The 17,717-nt window shown below is 48.9% G+C and overlaps 1 protein-coding gene across 2 annotated transcripts in view; it reads right to left on the bottom strand.

Annotated features, from left to right (window-relative positions):
- The window catches only part of CHKA (choline kinase alpha), a 62,135-nt gene that overhangs the window by 11,938 nt on the left and 32,480 nt on the right, over positions 1–17,717 (bottom strand). Inside the window, exons 3-7 of one of the 2 annotated variants that reach the window (XM_007450409.1) lie at positions 12,605–12,658; positions 6,376–6,489; positions 2,328–2,461; positions 1,830–1,934; positions 854–912 (exon numbers count right to left, since the gene is read on the bottom strand). In XM_007450409.1, coding sequence (XP_007450471.1) covers positions 854–912; positions 1,830–1,934; positions 2,328–2,461; positions 6,376–6,489; positions 12,605–12,658 — 466 coding nt within the window. The remainder of the gene's footprint in view (positions 1–853; positions 913–1,829; positions 1,935–2,327; positions 2,462–6,375; positions 6,490–12,604; positions 12,659–17,717) is intronic. The other variant, XM_007450410.1, reaches the window with a different exon arrangement.

The following is a 17,717-nucleotide window of genomic DNA, read 5'->3' as shown; positions in this document are numbered from 1 at the left end:
GCTTGGCCACACCCTGCTTGACCTGACTTGCCCAGCAAATCATCAGCTAATTAGTAACAGGTATTCTGGCTCAAACGAACGTCTCACTGATGACAAGTCTTCACCAGGGACCGTTCTCCAAATTAAAAACAAGCCGTAGAGCCCGGAAAGGGCCCAAGGGTGGACCTCAGCCAGCTGCACTGGGCAGGATGAGGACAGCAAGGCAAAGCCAGGCACCATGGCAGTATCGGGGGGAGGTGCCCAGCCGGATGGGGCCTCTGATGAAACTGTCATGTTTGAAATAACACTGGGTAGAGTCTGGTTACAGTAAGGGGTACATGGGAGTGCAACTTTTTAAAGCAGAGAAACCCGAAGTCATTAGAAGCATGTGAGCCAATGCCGAGAGAGAAGGGGGCTCTGGCCAGCGTGGTGGGCTGCAGGTGCGGAAGGCAAGCACCCCCAGACTGGTCGAGGAGGCCATCTTCCTCTTTAGTGCCTTGCAGACTGACAAAGCCAACTGACATGTTTACTGAAAGGAGTTAAACACTGAACATATATGTGACTTCGTGTATCCCAGCTCTCGGTTTAGTGGATATTCTCACACTTTTTCTTACAGAAATGGGATGATACCCTACACGTTTTTCTAAAACTTGCTTTTTCTCCTCTTGATGTAGCCCGGAGATTTTTCTGTTGGTTTGTATAAAACTCGACCTCACTCTTAATAGTCACACAACACTTCGTGCATGGCTGTGCCACAATTCCATGTACCTAACCCTCTCTTCAAGGGCACCTGGCATTTATCACACACACTGGAGGGAATCTTCTCAGTAGACACACGAGCCCCACCTTCAGCATAACAGGCAGCAATTCTTACCTTCCTGACAGTCATTGTGACAAAACACGACTGGAGATGGAGTGGATTCAAGTAATGATCTGGAAAAGGAAGGTTTTGCTGTTACTTCTCACCCTTCCAGCTCCCTCCCGTGGCAGGACCTCTGCACACGCTCTCCCCACTCCGGGGGGCCCTCCTCGGAGCCGTCTGACCTTGGACCCCAGGCAGAGCCCTCTGTGTCAGCCTGTTTTGACCTCTGGTTTCCTTCACAGCTCTCATCACAACCTGACATTTTTTTATTTACTTATTTTCTCCCTCTCCTAACAAAAGAGACGCTCCTTGCAGACTGCCTTGGTCACGTCTCCTCAGAACCAATCCTGATGCTGGCTCAGCAGACACTCAGATATGTGAGTAGTTAAAGGTGGAAATGCTGATGCTCAGGCAATGGATGAAGCCAGAAGCCTGTGTGCCCCCCGCACCCTGGAGACACCAGCATAGCCTCTACTCAGAAACCAGTGTCAAGCTTCTTACTCCATCCCCCGCTAGCCTGGGCTGATCTGTTCCCCTTATCGGCTGACACTCGCTGGCCTGCCCCCGGAGCACAGGCTCTGGACGCGCAGGCTCAGCGGCCATGGCTCATGGGCCCAGTCACTCCGTGGCATGTGGGATCCTCCCGGACCGTGGCACGAACCTGCGTCCCCTGCATCGGCAGGCGGACTCCCAACCACTGCGCCACCAGGGAAGCCCCTTGTTTTTTGTTTTTGTTTCAGAAAAAACCTACCGCCCTAGTCACTGACCAGGACTAGAATTCTGGAATTTTACTTCCTCCATGAAGCCACTCATATAAAACTGTAATTCCAGATGACAGAATTAATCTGTTTAAACTCATCCCACAAAACACCAAGCCTCAGGTGATGCTTCCTAACGTTCACTGAAAGCAGGTGTGGTGACTAAGAACATTTGCATTTCTGGACAGCTGTACTTTTTACTAAGTTAGGAAATGGAAGCAAACACTCACCTCAGGTTTTCTAGTTCCAAAGGCAGGTTGTAACTGACGAATTTGTGGAGCTGCTTAACTTTGGATTCCCCAGTAAATTTAATTCTCAGCACTTGATTCAGGTATCTTGCAAAAGAGGGGAACAAAGGATCAGTGCTCAATTCACCTAGCTTGCTTTTGGGGCTCTAGTTCAATGCAACCATGCAAAACCCGCAGGGCCCCTGACCCCAGACGGAGAGAAGGTAAAAGGGCCTGAGGTTCAGCACACTCTAGGGTGTGGATTTTCTGCCCATCCAGCCTGTTCAGGAGCATTTCTGCAAACAGTCTTCTTTCCTGGTTCAGGAATTGATTTTTACACTCAAGAACAATTTATTCATGAGACAATCATCACCAGCGGACAGCCTGTGCGCTGGCGGACCAGGGAAGGCCTCTGACCCGCACGGCAAGCAAGAGCTGCTCCAGAACCTCTGGGAGCCACCGGTGGGAAACTAGGTGAGAGCCCAGCGGCTGATCACTTACTTTTCCATTGTTCCAAAAAGCCATTTTGGTTCCTTATTGAATGGCATTTTCATACCATGAAATCTGGCCATTTTCTCAGCTATTTCTGCAGAAATATCTGGCAAACTTAATTCTTCAGTGTCTAATCGCCGGCTCTGGAATTAAAAAGGGGAGTTTAGAAAATGACATTCATCCAGGTAATCTTGAAGCATGAGATCACACAACCCTAGAGCTAGAAGCATCTTTGTAGGGCATCTAAGTCTCATCCAGGGCACAAAATTCCTTCAGAATGGGCACTGTGCCCTGCAGACAGCACTTTTCAGGGAGGGGCAGGCCAGCCACAAGGTCCATTTCGCTGTGACAAAGTCCTTCTCACGCACCTATGGTCCTGCCCTCCCGTCACTCTACCCCACACTGCGGGGGGCTCCTCCCTAGGCTCAAAGTGCCGGGTCGCCAGCAGTTTATGCCGTGGCCCGCGTCCAGCTCCCCCATCGGCTCAGCCCTCCTCTCAGACACAGGGCAGGCGGTGTGGTGCTCAGAGCAGCTTCCCAGCAGAAGGGGCGCCAGGCGCTCGAGGCGAGAGTTTCCCACTCCTGCCCTCGGGGCAGCTCAGCACCCAGCCTGGCCCAGAGCAGGCTCTCAGGGCAAAGTCGACCAGGGACAGGTGTGGCGGGGGGCTTCGTCCGTCTTCTGCTAGTACAGCCTGCGGCCACATTCGTCCTGGCTGCGCTTTCACGGCTACCCACGGGAGCACCTCTTATCTTTTCCAAACCAACCACTTCCCTACCGAAACCCAAAGAGAGATTTTTCTGAGAATCCGAAGCCATACAGCACAGGAGTTGAGTGAGTGTCCCCAAGTTAGAGAAACCCCAGCTCAAATTCTGGGTTTAACACTCATTTCAACGCTACGTGGCCAAGGGTGTACTTTTATACCTCTGTGCCTCGTTTTCCGGGTTCTGTAAAATGGGAACCAGGACGTCAAGTCCCCGACAGGGCGCTCTGAACTAAAGCAGACGCTGCAGGTCAAGGCCCCGGACCAGCACCCAGTCATGGAAGTCTCAAAAGATGGCAGGTGCCTTGTGATTGGAGCTGAGAGCTCCCTGAAAGCATCAGGCTCAATCCTCCCCTCAACCCCAGAATTTCCTAAGTTATCAAGTCGCGACAAGGACAGGGAACTCGGCATCTAGCAGCGGGACACCAAGGACTCCTCAAGGCAGCTGGTGCAGCTTTCATTCAGCTCTGTTAAAGAATGCCCGTAACTGGTTTAGCAACAGGGATAATTTAAAGCTAACGTGCTCAAACGTGAACAAATCTTGGAATCCAAGCTCTTTACCCAGCACAAAGAAATATGAGACTGACTACCATTCTCAGAGGTCACTGCTCTCGTGTGTCTGCTGGAGGACAGCCATGGGAACAGGTGAGATGGGCTTCATCTCACCCCATTCGGCGGTCAAGGGTAAACCTGGAAATAACATACGTTATCAGGCTGAGCCAAATGGAACGCTGTTTCTGGCAGGCAGAAACGGTTGAACCCTGGCAGTTTCATATGGTTCAACCTAGCATTTTAAAATAATTAAAAATAAAATCTTTACTATGTTATGTAGTAAACATGTACACGAGTACAGAACTTTAAAAGGAGAACAGGGACTTCCCTGGCGGTCCAATGGTTAAAACTTCACCTTCCAATGCAGGGGGTATGGGTTCGATCCTAGTGGGGAGACAGGGGGCCAAAAAACCAAAACATAAAACAGAAGCAACATTGTAACAAATTTAATAAAGATTAAAAAAAAGTTAAAAAAATAAATTACAAAAAAACCAAAAAACAAAAAGAACCAGGAGAACAGTAACTATTCCATAGACATAACCACCTACGTGCCCTGATCTCAAGGATCTGTGTTTCCCCCCGAGAGGTTTCCATTATTCTAAGTTGTGTTCACTGGTCCTCTACCTTTTCTAAAAAGGGAAGTTTTATCACGTGTATTTATTTATTTTTTATTAAAAATTTTTTTTTTTTTTAGGTAAGAAGTGGATTTATTTAGAGAGAAACACACTCCACAGAGTGTGGGCCATCTCAGAAGGTGAGAGTGGCCCACTTGTGTATTTATTAAACAATTTGTATCTTGCTTTTTACTGGGCTTTATACGAATGCTATGATACCATTTGTAGCCTTCTGCAATTTGGTTTTATCAACGTTATGTTTTTTAAGATGGATCCACGTTGGCACTTATAAACATACGAAGTGTTTTGTATTTCCAAAATTTTTTCTAATACTTTGCTATCTCATTTGATTCTCATGCTAGACAGATGTTACTGTCTTTAATGGGAAAACTATAAATAAAACCATAAATAAACTACAGGGATTTCCCTGGTGGTGCAGTGGTTAAGAATCCGCCTGCCAATGCAGGAGACACGGGTTGGAGCCCTGGTCCGGGAAGATCCCACATGCCGCGGAGCAACTAAGCCTGTGCGCCACACTACTGAGTCTGCACTCTCGAGCCCGTGAGCCACAACTGCTGAGCCCGTGTACCACAACTACTGAAGCCCATGCGCCTAGAGCCCATGCTCCGCAAGAAGAGAAGCCACCGCAATGAGAAGCCCACGCACCGCTACGAAGAGTAGCCCCTGCTCACTGTGACTAGAGAAAGCCCGTGCACAGCAACAAAGAGACAACGCAGCCAAAAATAAATAAATAAGTTTATATTAAAACAACAACAACAAAAAAACCTACAGCCAGGTGCCAGGGAAGAGACTGAAAGGACTCTTCCATATAGGGAGGTACATCCATTCCTTCAAACACACCCCTGGCAGCTGGCAGCTGGCACACACAGCACCATGTGTGAAAGAGAGGAGGGCACCCCGCCCCCTCCGGCCCCCGCTGGATGCAGGCCTGGCAAGCAGAGCACCCTGTCGTCCAGGTGTCCTTGTGCTCTGCACTGCCTGCACGACTGTACCGGGAGGCCCTGCACAACGAGGCCTCTCGTGGCCAAGACATCACATGAGGCAAGACATGAAGGCAGCAGCCCCTAGTGCTTAGGGAGCTCACACAGCTCAAGAAGAGGAGCCCTTCAACGGGCAGAAACACAGGCCAGCAAGGCTTGGCATCTCCACCCAAACGAGCCGGTCACCAGGCCCAGAGTTGCCCCACACTCAACTTTATAGGGAACTCTTGAGGCTCAAAGCCCTCTTTGGGGCTCGGGGCTCAGGGCACGGGGCATGGGGCACAGGGCAGGGGCTATGCACACAGAACTCTAAACGAGGCACACTGGTGGATGCCAGGGCAACACTAACAATGCCTCAGCACAGCAGGGAAGGGAAACCAGTCCTGATTCCTGCAAACAGAGGATCTGAGCAAGGCCTTGAAATGTGAAGAAACTTGACAGGCACATGAGGGCAGGGAAGACCCTAAAGTGAGTGGGGGCGGGCAGTGGGAGACAAGGGAAAGAAGAGTGGTGGCGCCCGCAGGGCAAAGACCAGACACGTGGCACAGTGCGGGCAGGGCCCCGTCCTGCAGCGAGTTCTATAACCAAGGCCCGGAAGTTGTTAGGTTTCAGAAACAGGCCTCCTCAGAGATTCTGGGGGTCCGGTCCCAGACCAGCACAGTAAAGCGACTGCAACAAAGCGAGTCACGTGAATTTTTTGGTTTCCCTGCGTGTCCAAAAGTAATGTTTACACTATACTTCAGTCTATTAAGTGGCAATAACATTATGTCTCAAAAAACAATGTACATACCTTAATTACAAAATATCTTATTGCTCAGAAATGCTAACCATTGTCTGACAATGCAGGGCCACCACAGACCTTCTATTTGTAAAAACCCAGCATCTGCAAAGCTCAGTTAAACAAGGTCTGCCTGCATGTTTCTGAATGGATGAACGTATCTTTGCAGGAAAGACAGAGGTTTTGATGTAAATTCAAGAGAAACTTTGTTTTTCTTTACTTCTGTGATAACATAGGCCACATTTACTATTTTGGACCACAGCGCCTCAGGCTCCTGCACTGACGGTGACGAGACAGACTCCGTCTTCTCGCTGTGGCTCCCATCACCTGACCAGCCTTCCGCACATCTTACCGGGATAAACTGCTCCAGGCGGCCTTGGGGGAAGATGCCAAAGAGCTTTGGCCCCAGCGACCTCTCTGCGAGGATGGCAAACATAACGCTCTCCAGAACCATGGCCTCGGCGCCCTGAAACAGATGGCAACACACCAGCCGGTTAGTGAGTGTGGACCACGTGCCAGGCATCAGCAGTTCTTTCACATGAGCCATTTCACCCACTCCCACAGCAACCCTGATTGAGCATCATCATCATTATTATTTTTACCAATTGTTGTTTTTATTACCACTGTCCCCACTTTAAATACGAAGAAACAGATCTGTAAACTTCAGGATCCATGCTGGCAAACATCACACTATATTGATGAGATTTAAAATTCAAGTTGAATTTAGGTCGCTGGTTCCAAAAATAGAACAGTATCAATATTTTATTGCTTCTGTTTATTTTAAGACTCATATGAGTTTCACCCTTGGCATCTCATCAAAGGTCACAACAATTCCATCCATTCTGGTGACGGTCAATCTGCTTTTTGGTTGAGAGTGCCCAGGGAAAGAAAATGGTTCAAAAGGCCCTCTGCCCATGAAACTGGCCTGCGGGGTCCCCCACGGGGTGCGGGGCCCATGCCAAAGTGCACCCTAGCACAGGGCGCTCAAGGTTTCTGTTTTCTGCTCTTATCGCCAGTCTCCTCTGTCGTTTAATGTTTGTCTTCTTGTCTACACCTCTTTGACGCTCCTACGTTCCGCCTTTAGTTACTCCTAATAACGAAGTGGGATCTAGAGCCATTCTGCCTTCAAAATCCACCTTTTGGTCTCAATTCAAATCCACTCCTTAGTCCTCTTCCCTTAAGCAGGAAATTACAGCTTAAGAGTTCCATCGGCTGGGGTGAAGGGCGGGAAGGAGCCTGTACCCAAGCGTCTTAAGGAGCTTCTACAGATGGAGCTTCTAGGTCGATGTGTCGGGAGGGGCACCAGGTGTGGTCTGCAAACACTCTCAGGTGATTCTAGGTCACCCCTTGTTCAGAAAGGGGCCGTGGGACAGGATCTCAGAGAAACATTGCTCAATAAAACAGAGCTCTTTAAAATACACTCATTTTACCAAAATGGATAGAGAGACTTAGCAGGACAAACTCATCAGGCAGGGACATGATTCTTAAGTTGGCGAGAAGAAAACAAAAAGGAAAAAAGAAAAGCTACTTCCAAAGGACATGGGGCCACATTAAAGTAAAAAGTAATTCAGTCACTTTTACATATTGGGGAGAATGGGTTTGTTGGTAATCCATCCACCATCTTGTATAATCTCCACAATTATGATCTAACCATCATCACCTTGTGAGGCCCAATCTCTATTCACTAATTTACAGTTCTGTACATGACTGCTACGAACTGGACTGTGTCCTCCCAAAATTAAGAGGTTGAAGCCCTCACCGCCAGTGCGATGCTATTTGGAGATGGGGCCTTTGGGAGGTGATGGATTTAGGTGAAGCCATGAGGGTGGAGGCCCTGACGGGGTCAGTATCCCTATAAGAGGAGTCCCCAGAGAACCTGCCCTCTCTCCCTCTCTCTCAGTCTCTGCCTCCCTCTCCGCCACGTGAGGACACAGGCAGAAGACAGCATCTACAAGCCAGGAAGGGGCCGTCACCAGAACCTGGCCGTGTTGGCACCCTGCCCTTGGACCTCCAGCCTCCAGAACTATGAAGAATAAACCCAGGTGGCTTTTTCTGGCAGCCCGAGCAGACTAAGACAACGACAATCCAGACACAGCACTGACCTATCTAGTTAATGGATTTTAGGAGGACTTTGACCAGACCGGTTTTATTTCTTAAACGCTTAGAGAATGAGAACGAATTCCTAACAGCTCTATTGAGCTGGCAAAATGTTTTCACTCACTCACCTGACCTCACAGCAAACCTAGGCAGGAGGTATGGTCAGTGCTGGCCCCATTTACCTCAACTCCAGCCTCAGAGACACCCCACGGGAAGCGAACCCTCTGCTGCCGCCCGCCCAAGCGATCGGAGGCTGGCATTGTGGACAAGGAGGTGCTGGGCTCGGTCCAGACCAGGCCGCCTGCGGGCAGTGGCTCTTGGCAGCCCCTTGCCCTCTGTACAGTCTCCCACCTCAAAACTCCAACCCACTCCCCAACTGTTTCCAAAGAGCAGGATCGGAATCTCCTCTGTCCTACGGAGCCAGAATTTTGCTGGGATTAAAATTTGGTTTTTCAACCTTTTTCTGTGTAGAGTGACTAAGCTGGAGGGCACTGGGGTTGGCATATGTAAGACACACACGTGCAGCCAATCCGAAATAGCCCTTTACGTCTGAAATGTCTAGTTCTAGACACAGATTTAACCCACAGTATGACTTCAGGAAGTGTGCGTGGTGCCCATGCAGTGCAAAGCCTGCTGGGAGCTGACTTCACATGTGGCACCATCACTGGTACTGGGGCCGAAGCCACACTGTCCAGGATCCTCCAGAGCAGGGCCCACCCGGTGCCAGGATGGTGGAGAGAAGATGGAAAGAGACTTAAAGAACTTTCCAATTCTCTTCAGCACTGCTCTGCACACTGTGAACAAGAAACACCTTTGTTCTTCTGTGATACTGCAGTTCAATATTTATTCACAGTAGGGAGAAGCGGGGGTGGTGTGTGGAGGGAAGAATTTGGAGAGGAAGAAAATGAAAGAAAATGCCAAGTCACAAGCAAGAAAGATGGGTAGGTTACGAAGGACAGCAGGTATCCTCAGGTCTCCAAAGCCTCAAGGAAAGCGAGCTCAGTGAAGGACAGGCACAACGGCGCGACCCGGTCCACCGCCTGCAGCACCCGGGCTCGGCCCCCACCATCCACCCACGGCTGGTCCTGCTTTCTCAGGAGAGCAGCTCAATACCTCAACTCGAAACGAATCACGATGGCTTCAGAAATACTCATTCATATATTCACCTCCCAAATATAACTTGGACATGTACTCTGTACCCGGCGTGTGCTAAGCCCCAGGGAAACAATAAGATACACGTGGCTGCTGCCCGGACAGAGCCTGCGTTCCAGGGACAGAAACGGCCGGAACCGAGCAGGGCCATCGGCAGACCAGGGCAGCGCAGAGAAGGAGCTGAGGGTATCCTGACGGAGCGTGACGGGTGGCCACCCCCAAGCAGATACGGTGACCCTGACTGGGGCAAAGCAAGGCCTGGGAGGGGCCGATGTGCGGAGCAGAGGAACCGAGGAAGAAGAGGAGCGAATCAGCCCGGAGAAGCTGCTGGGGCTGCCGCGGGGTCTGGGCCAGATACAGAGTCGTCGGCGTACGGACAGCGTTAAAGCTAACGAACTGGCCGAAGAGGGGAAAGCAGCACAGAGCCTGAGGATGCCCAGCACCTACAGCAATGTTTCCAACCGACTGTGCCTACAGCAAGAAACCCATTTTACACGGCAACCTAACACACCCTCATGTAGCCGGGGCAGCAGGAGGGGAACCGGGGCAGCCGGTAGTGTGGGAGGCGAAGACGCCTGCTGTCAGGACAGGCGACAGCGTGTCCTGTGTCAGACGCTGTGGAGACAGCGAACAAGGGGCAGAGGAAAGTGGGCCCTGGATTTGGCAACACAGAAGTTGTCGGTGACAGAACCAAGAGTGGCTCCGGGAGCAATGGGGACAGGGTCAGACGGAGACCCGGGCAGAGCGGGCAGAAGAGGGGGAGGGCCCGGGGTGGGGGGCTGGGGGAGGGTTAGACTGACTTCTCACTTCATCTGTGTGGTTTTCCTCCTTTAAAAAGTCCAGCAATAATATCGAGATTATGACCCTCCTGAGAAGACGTAACAGCATTTCTCTGGTGGGGAGGGGAGGCCAAAGAGCAAAGAAGGTGAGACACACACAGCACAGGCCAGGGAGGTGAGCCCACCAGACTCGCTGGCCCCCTCCTGAGGCTTAGCACCACAAACAGCAATGGAGCCAGGCCTCCCGCTGGAGGAGACCGGCCATTCAAAGAGGCTCAAGGAACACAAACCACCTTCCCCATTCTGACAGCCAACTGCCCACCTTCTGACGCAGAGGATCAAAAACAAAATCACAGCACCTACTACCGTTGCCTGCTGGGCCCTGAGCAGAGATCCAGCCGGCGCAGGAGGAGGAGGTGGTGTGGCAGTGACGCGCGGGTCCCCAGCGGCGAGGGCACATTGGACTAATGAGAGGAAGGGACAGAAGAATGTGCACAAGCAGCAGGATCCCACCCTGAGTTTAGAATCTCACAAGAACAGGCAGACGTTAACACGTAATACAGAAACTTACAGCCACGGAAAGTGCAAAGGAGAGGCACTCGGTGCTGTAGGAGCACGAATGGAAGAGCAAACCTAGATGAGAGAGCAGGAAGGGGCTCCCTGAGGAAGGAACCTGGGAGCTGAGATCCCAATTCTAAGTAGCAGTTGGGGGGAGTGGTGCGGATTGAAGAGCAGAGCATTCCAGACAGAAGCAGCAGCATCTGCAAAGGCCCCGTGGCAGGAAGGAAACCACACAGCTTAGGGCCACACGGCTGGAGAGCAGGGAAGGGGGAGGGCGTTGTGAGATGAGACCGGGAAGCTCGGCGGGGGTCAGGCTGCCGGGACCTGGGGGGATAAAGCCCACCTAACCGGGACCAGGGCAGAGAGCCACCACCGAAGGATTGTAAGCAAGAGGCTGATGCGATCGGTTGAGCAGTTCAAAAGCTGGCTCTGGCAAAGACGAAGGGATGGTCTGCAGGAAATAAGAGTGGAAGCAGAAGCCCAGGGAGGGGCTGGTGGCAGCCTGGACTAGGCAGGTGCACAGTCCAGATGGAGAGAAAGTAGACAGATCCAAGATATGGTTCAAAGGAAAACCACCAACAGACTTGTGGATGGGACATGGGGGTGAGGGGACAAGGGTACAGAAGGTGACTCCCTGCTTCCTGGCCTGCCCAGAAAGGCCGGATTTAGATTTTGCTGTTTGGAGGGGTGCGGAGAGTATGGGTTCAGTCTTGGACCTGGTGAGACACCCCAGGAGACGGGTAGCAGCTAGTGTTAGTTCCAAGCAGGGCTGTGGGCTGGAGGAGCTGCAGACCCTTGGCCCCTAGGAGAAACACAAGGACCAGCTTTGGATCAGGTGGCCCGGTAAGGCAGTGGGTGGAAGCAGGGCCTCAGGCCTGGGGACTCTGAGTACTTAAGACAATCGCAGACTGAGCCCACAAAGGAGGCAAGGAGGGGTGCAGGAAACGAGGGGCCTTTACGTCGTGTCCCTGTGTCCTGGCCGCCTTCGCTGCTATGGAGTCCAGACAAAACGAGAGCTGGAAACACACTTCAGATTTAGCGACATGGAGGTCCTAGTGACCCAACAGTTTCAACTCCCAGGAAGGATGGAAGTCTATACACAAAGGGCCCAGGAGGCTGAAGACAGAACGTCAGTCACTTCCCACTGACAGCTTCTCAGTCAGCGTCACCCCAGAGAGCACACATTCCCGATCCTCTAGACCATGGTCTCCGTAGCAGGGCCCATGCAAAACATCCACAGAACCACGAGGAAGAAACTGCAGCGCTTTTATTCCTTTATATGATCTCACCTCTTTTACATTTCTATTTCTTGATCACTTTAATAATTCGTATACAATTAGTAAAACCAGTGTATTTACGTGTGTCGATATTACGGGGTGCGTGGTGTGTATGCTACACACGCACACCCACACACTCCCCCCGTTATACACAAACCTCCACATGCTAGGGGAGTGTGCTCAAAAGTTGTTCACTCCCTGGAGTGTGGAGATCACTACTCCAGACGCCCCACGTCTGAGCCTCAAAGAGGGGGCAGGTGCTCTTAACCTCAAGCTCTTCTGAATATACGCCATTTCTGAGTGAAATCTCATATTTTAGGAAGAAGCCTTCGGGAGCCGGGTACCACACAGAGGGAAAAACACTCCTGCCTGCCCCGGGGAAGGGCAGCCACTGAGACACCTGGGCAGTGACAGACTACCTCCACATCAGAGTATCACGCACGCAGGTCACCCCAAGCCACCATCTCCTAGCACCCCAAATGCTGTTCAGATCACCCTAAAGGTACAAAGTCCACTCCCTACACCCTCAGTAGGAAATGGAACACAGACTGTTCGCTGGGTCTCACTGTGGCAGCTCCCAGCACCCCCAGAGCCCCTCCTCTGGGACACACAGCAGGACTCCAGGGCAGGAAGGGGCACTGCCAGAGCAGGGGGGCAAGGCTGCCCACCACCAGCTCACACCTCACACAAGTGCAGAACGGACTGAATTACTTACTTGAAATTCATTGTCTTTCTGAGCTTGTTCGGATCCCTCCTTATTACAGGACCGCTACGAATGAGAAAAAGCAAACACTTCCAGTGAGATGGGGAACACTGAGCAGACACTAACTTTGCAACCATCAGAACAGTCACGGTTTACAAAACATCACAGATCTTTAGCGAGTGTTTCTCAGCGCAGTCTAAATGCACCACCAGTGTCCCACACTAGGACCAGCACCTGAGGAAGCACTTCATTTCTTTACGAGAAAAGGGATGTGCTGTCGAGACCACACAGCTGTGAGTCTCACCACCATCCCGAGTACCTTTTCACAATTTCATTGCTGGAGGAAAGTCAGTGGAGGCTGCTCTCCCAATCAGGCCTCCTCAAGATAAGCGCTGGGCTGGCTTATCTTGTTTAGCCAGGTGGGTCTTTTGAGGCAACGCCAGCCCCAGGAGGGTGCTGTCCTGCAAGGGCATGGACTCGCGGCTGCCGAGGTCAGCACAGGGTGGACGAGGGTGCCCTGTGTGGGCAGGAAGCCTGGCACCCGGTCTGCGTGGCCGAGCCTGATCATCAGGGCACCACTAGCTCAGTGTGGAGTCTTCCTCCACCCGAGAGAGGCCTGTGCCAGTTTTAATAAAGGCCCAAACTTATTTCGTATGTTAACGTATTGAGAGATACTTTCATCACCCTCCTCAATGAAATTGCAAATTATTGGTAACCAGGATTCAGTCAATAACACACCTCAACCACGAACTACCATAAGCAACTCTCTGGCCACATCCTTTCTTTATGGCAGATCTTATCTTTTAAAAGCAACCCCCCACCCCAAGTGCTTTAAAAACCTTCATACGTGTCCTGTCAAAATTTTATACTCAAATATTGCCCCTAGAAAGATGTTATTTGTTAAAATTAAACTAAGTCTGCTTACGTCAGACACAGAATCCCATAAAGGAAGCTCTTTAAAAATGTTAAGGTAAAAGATTCTTGAACATCCCATGAAAAACATACCTTTCCATTCCACAGCTTTATCAAAAATACCTGTACCAAGGGTAGAAAGTGTGGACAGGAAAAAAAATGCCACGTTAAGCACCACCAGCTACTCTAGCATCATTCAAAACACCTAAGTGGTTTAAAGCGACAGCTCCCATCCATCATACATGGAAATGACATACCACAGACATTTAATGTTTTGTATAAACAGTACATGTTCTAGTTTACTCGATATAAAAGTAAACAAAATAAATATCCATGTTCATACGAAGTTATCTGCAAAAGATCTGCACTTATACATACTCAATAATATCTTTAACACACAGTTAAGTACACTTTGTACAAAGTACAGAAAGTACAAGTGGGGGATATATGATATTTTCATTTGTGTAATCTGCATTTCTCTGATGAAAAGATGCTACAGGTTAAATCCCGTTACAATGAAAGCTACAAAATGAAAATACTACAGAAATACTTTTAGACTCTTGCTGATGGCTTGACGTAGGGTGTGATAAAAACCCTAGGGAGGAGTACCTAGGTACCATGAAAGCGCCACTCCTTCCTTAACTCCCAAATACCCTCCTGACTGTACCTCAGTCGTAGACCTACACCTTAGCTGCTCCCTCCCCAGTGGCCTACAAGTTCCTAGTGAATATGGACTCCATCTTTTCTTTATTGTTGGTCTCCCCAGCAAACCCTGGTGCTCACTACACTTTGTGGCCGGCACAACTAAATAAACACTCCTGCGCTGGGAAGCTCAAGGAGCAACCAAGGGCGATGGGCAGACTTACATCTGTGATCCCAGCCGTGGGGGAACTGGCAACAGTGTCAGTCAGAATGCCCGATGGGGCTGAAATGTCCCCCAAATATTAAATCCCTGTGCTTTTTCTCCCCAAAGACAGTTAAGAACAAAAAAAGTTCTATAATCTGATATACTGCATATATATATGTATATGTATTTTTTTTTTGGATACTTTGTAGGAAAAGACAAACAAGGAATTTGGATATCCTACTGAAGTTTGTTGTAACGGGATTTGACCTGCACAAAATTCTAGATGACTATGGTTATTCCTGTGCTGTTATTACTTGAACTGTATCTTCTTAGGGAGACACAGTTAGGGGAGTTATTTAGCCAGCAGAAGTTCCCTTTCCCTTGTCTAATGGTGCTCTCAAAGCCAGCAAGTCACCTCATCCAAGTTACAAGTTGGCTTGCTTCCAAGGCCATTCCTTTTTAACATATCAGCGCTGTTAGGTAGAAATAAATTCTATTAATCATTTCCCCACCCCTGCCCACCCCATTCCACCCCCAAGGGAATGCATTACTTATCCCATCAGAGCACCACGAGGAAGGCAAGATGGACTTCTGCCACACCCAGCCCTCTGTTCTGTTTCCTCAGTACAGAATGTTCAGGTTCCCTCAGTCCTATGGGTAAGAAGGGCAAGACCAGGAAACCGCCAACCAAGTGGACTGAATATTCACGGGAAGGTGAGAGAAGCAGCCTCCTGCAGAGGTAAGCCAACAAGAGAGAGTGGCCAAAAGAGAGTCCGAGGACTGTTTTGTCCAGGAAGAAAGGAGGTAAAATATAACTTGGAATCTGTGGGATTTTATTTCAGAGGCACAAATTTATTTGAAGCAGATATTAAAACATATTGTACAAGTATTTAACATGACTCCAAATTCTTCACCAACTAATTTGTACATTAATAAAACTTAGCTTTCAATAAGTTATAAAATAAAGGTAAAAAATTTTAACATTTATTAGAAATTTGGACACTAACTGGTTATTTAATATTAAATAATTATTAAAAATTTTAATGTGAACACTAATATAGTCGTGTTTTTTTAAAATCAGCTTATATAGGTACAGACTGAAACAATCATGGAAGAAATAGTACAATGTCTGGAATAACCCTGGAGAATGAATGAAGGTAAAGATGAAAGAAAGCTGGTCAGAGAGAAAGATGGATACTGGGTACCTGGGGTTCATTATGCTCTTCTGGTCTACTTTTGTGTGCATCTGAAATTCTCCATAATAAAATGTTTTTAAAAATAAACGCTGAAACTTCAAGACCTAAGAAGTCAGAATGTATCCCACATGCTTAAGACAACGCCCAACTCTGTGAATATACTAAAAACCACTGAATGGTACACTTAAATAAATAAGTGAATCGTATGCTACAAAGATGTCATAAAAACAGAAAAAGAAGACACCCAATGGTAATAAAAATATACTGCCGCTGGCTTCCTCCCATCTTCCTCATTCTTTTCTTCCTATTTTGGGCTTGGTTTTCAAGAGAATCTACAAGTATTCGCTATAACCCATGTACTCATTAGCTGTGCTGTAGCAAATAGGCTAAAGTAGTAACAATAATAAAGGGGGTGTGGCTGATATTTTGTTTTAAAGTTATAGAAGAGTTCAAAAGAGGAAACAGATCTGTGATTGGCCAACAAGCACTTGTAAATTTAAAACCTAAATTCCTAAAAGCCTGAACTCTATTAGCTAGGGCCAGCGGTCCCCAACCTCTTTGGTACCAGGGACTGGTTTCGTGGAAGATGATATTTCCACGGACCGGGGGTGGGAGGGATGGTTCAGGGGTAACGTGAGCGACGGGGAGCGATGGGGGGGTGGCAGGGCTCACCTCCTGCTGTGAGGCCCGGTTTGGTTCCTAACAGTACCGGTCCGCGGCCCGGGGGCTGGGGACCCCTGAGCTAAGGCAGTAAGGTGAGAGCATAGAGGATTCTGACTTTTTACTTTACATATGCCTATACTTTAAAAAGTGTTTAAAAGTATACGTTACTTTTACAATAAATATATTTGGTACAAGGTTTCAAATGTTACTTTTCAGGCAAAATCGCATTTAGAGGCTTTTAGAGGTTTTTGTACTTTAAAGAAGACTATGAAAAAAGTAAATTACCTGATATTCCACAATATAACAGGCTTATTTCTTTAAATTTGTTTAAGCCAAATAAACTCTCATTGCTTGGCCAGTTCTTAACAAAAGATTCTGCTAATGCTGAGGGAACTAGTTTTATGATTAAACTACGTTAATAAAACCACATTTGTGAGATGAAATGAAGCAGCATCTTCATTTTCCCTAGCCTGTGTATGTGTGGCTGTGTGGAGATAAAGGATCTTTTAAAACAGGAGTAAGTTGGTTGCAGCCTTGATAAAGTGCTTTGGGATCTAGAAATGAGTGATTAAGAAAGAATAATCCAAATGTTAGCTAGACTCAACTTCTAGGGCATCTAAGATCTGGTCTAGGAAAATCATCCATCTCTCCACTAACCTGAGATTAACCTCCTGAGTTGAGTCCCGAGGGACTCCGGACAATCAGTGTTTATCCTGAGAGTAACACGATGAGCTGCACTAGCCTGAATGTTCAGTAGCTGTGATACTCGTCTGGCCCTGGAGTGACACGGGCTTCCTGACTATACTGCCTGTGGTTCTGAAGATTCTAAGATCCACCCTGGTTATCTGACCACGTCGACTCTCTATGAGAGAAGAGGTTCTCAACGAGGGGGCCACACCTGTCACCGTCCCTGTCAACGATCGATCGGACTGTGTCCCACCTCTCAGGTGAGCTGGGGCAGGAAAGGGTGAGAATCCTGACTCCCTAGAATGCACAGCAGTCATGTGGTTCTTCTCAAGTTTTCTTCTCAATATCACAGACCCTAACCTTCTGGATTCCTGATCTCTATGAAAACATTCTGCATTTACTGCTTTCATGGCTTCTTACAGCCTGTTCTGAAAATATTTTATAGAACACATTAAAACGTGAGATGATGGGGCTTCCCTGGTGGCGCAGCGGTTGGGAGTCCGCCTGCCGATGCGGTGCCCCGGACCGGGGGGATCCCACATGTCGCGGAGCGGCTGGGCACATGAGCCATGGCCGCTGGGCCTGCGCGTCTGGAGCCTGTGCTCCGCAGTGGGAGAGGCCACAATAGTGAGAGGCCCGCATACAGCAAAAAAAAAAAAAGTGAGATGACAAGGCAATGATTTAAAGTATAGCTTATGTGATTACCTAGTGAACACATATGGATTACGAGAATTTAAAGAGACAAATGATTCCTAACGTTTTTCTAGAGTACGTTCGATCTGCCCAAGGACCAAATCTGAGACAATGTGACCCTGCTGAA

Source organism: Lipotes vexillifer, unplaced genomic scaffold (genome assembly GCF_000442215.2).
Source record: "Lipotes vexillifer unplaced genomic scaffold, Lipotes_vexillifer_v1.1 scaffold1477, whole genome shotgun sequence".
Lineage (NCBI taxonomy): Eukaryota > Metazoa > Chordata > Mammalia > Artiodactyla > Lipotidae > Lipotes > Lipotes vexillifer.
The sequence above is the reverse complement of the archived record's forward strand: the minus strand, read 5'-3'. Positions and strand labels throughout refer to the sequence as shown.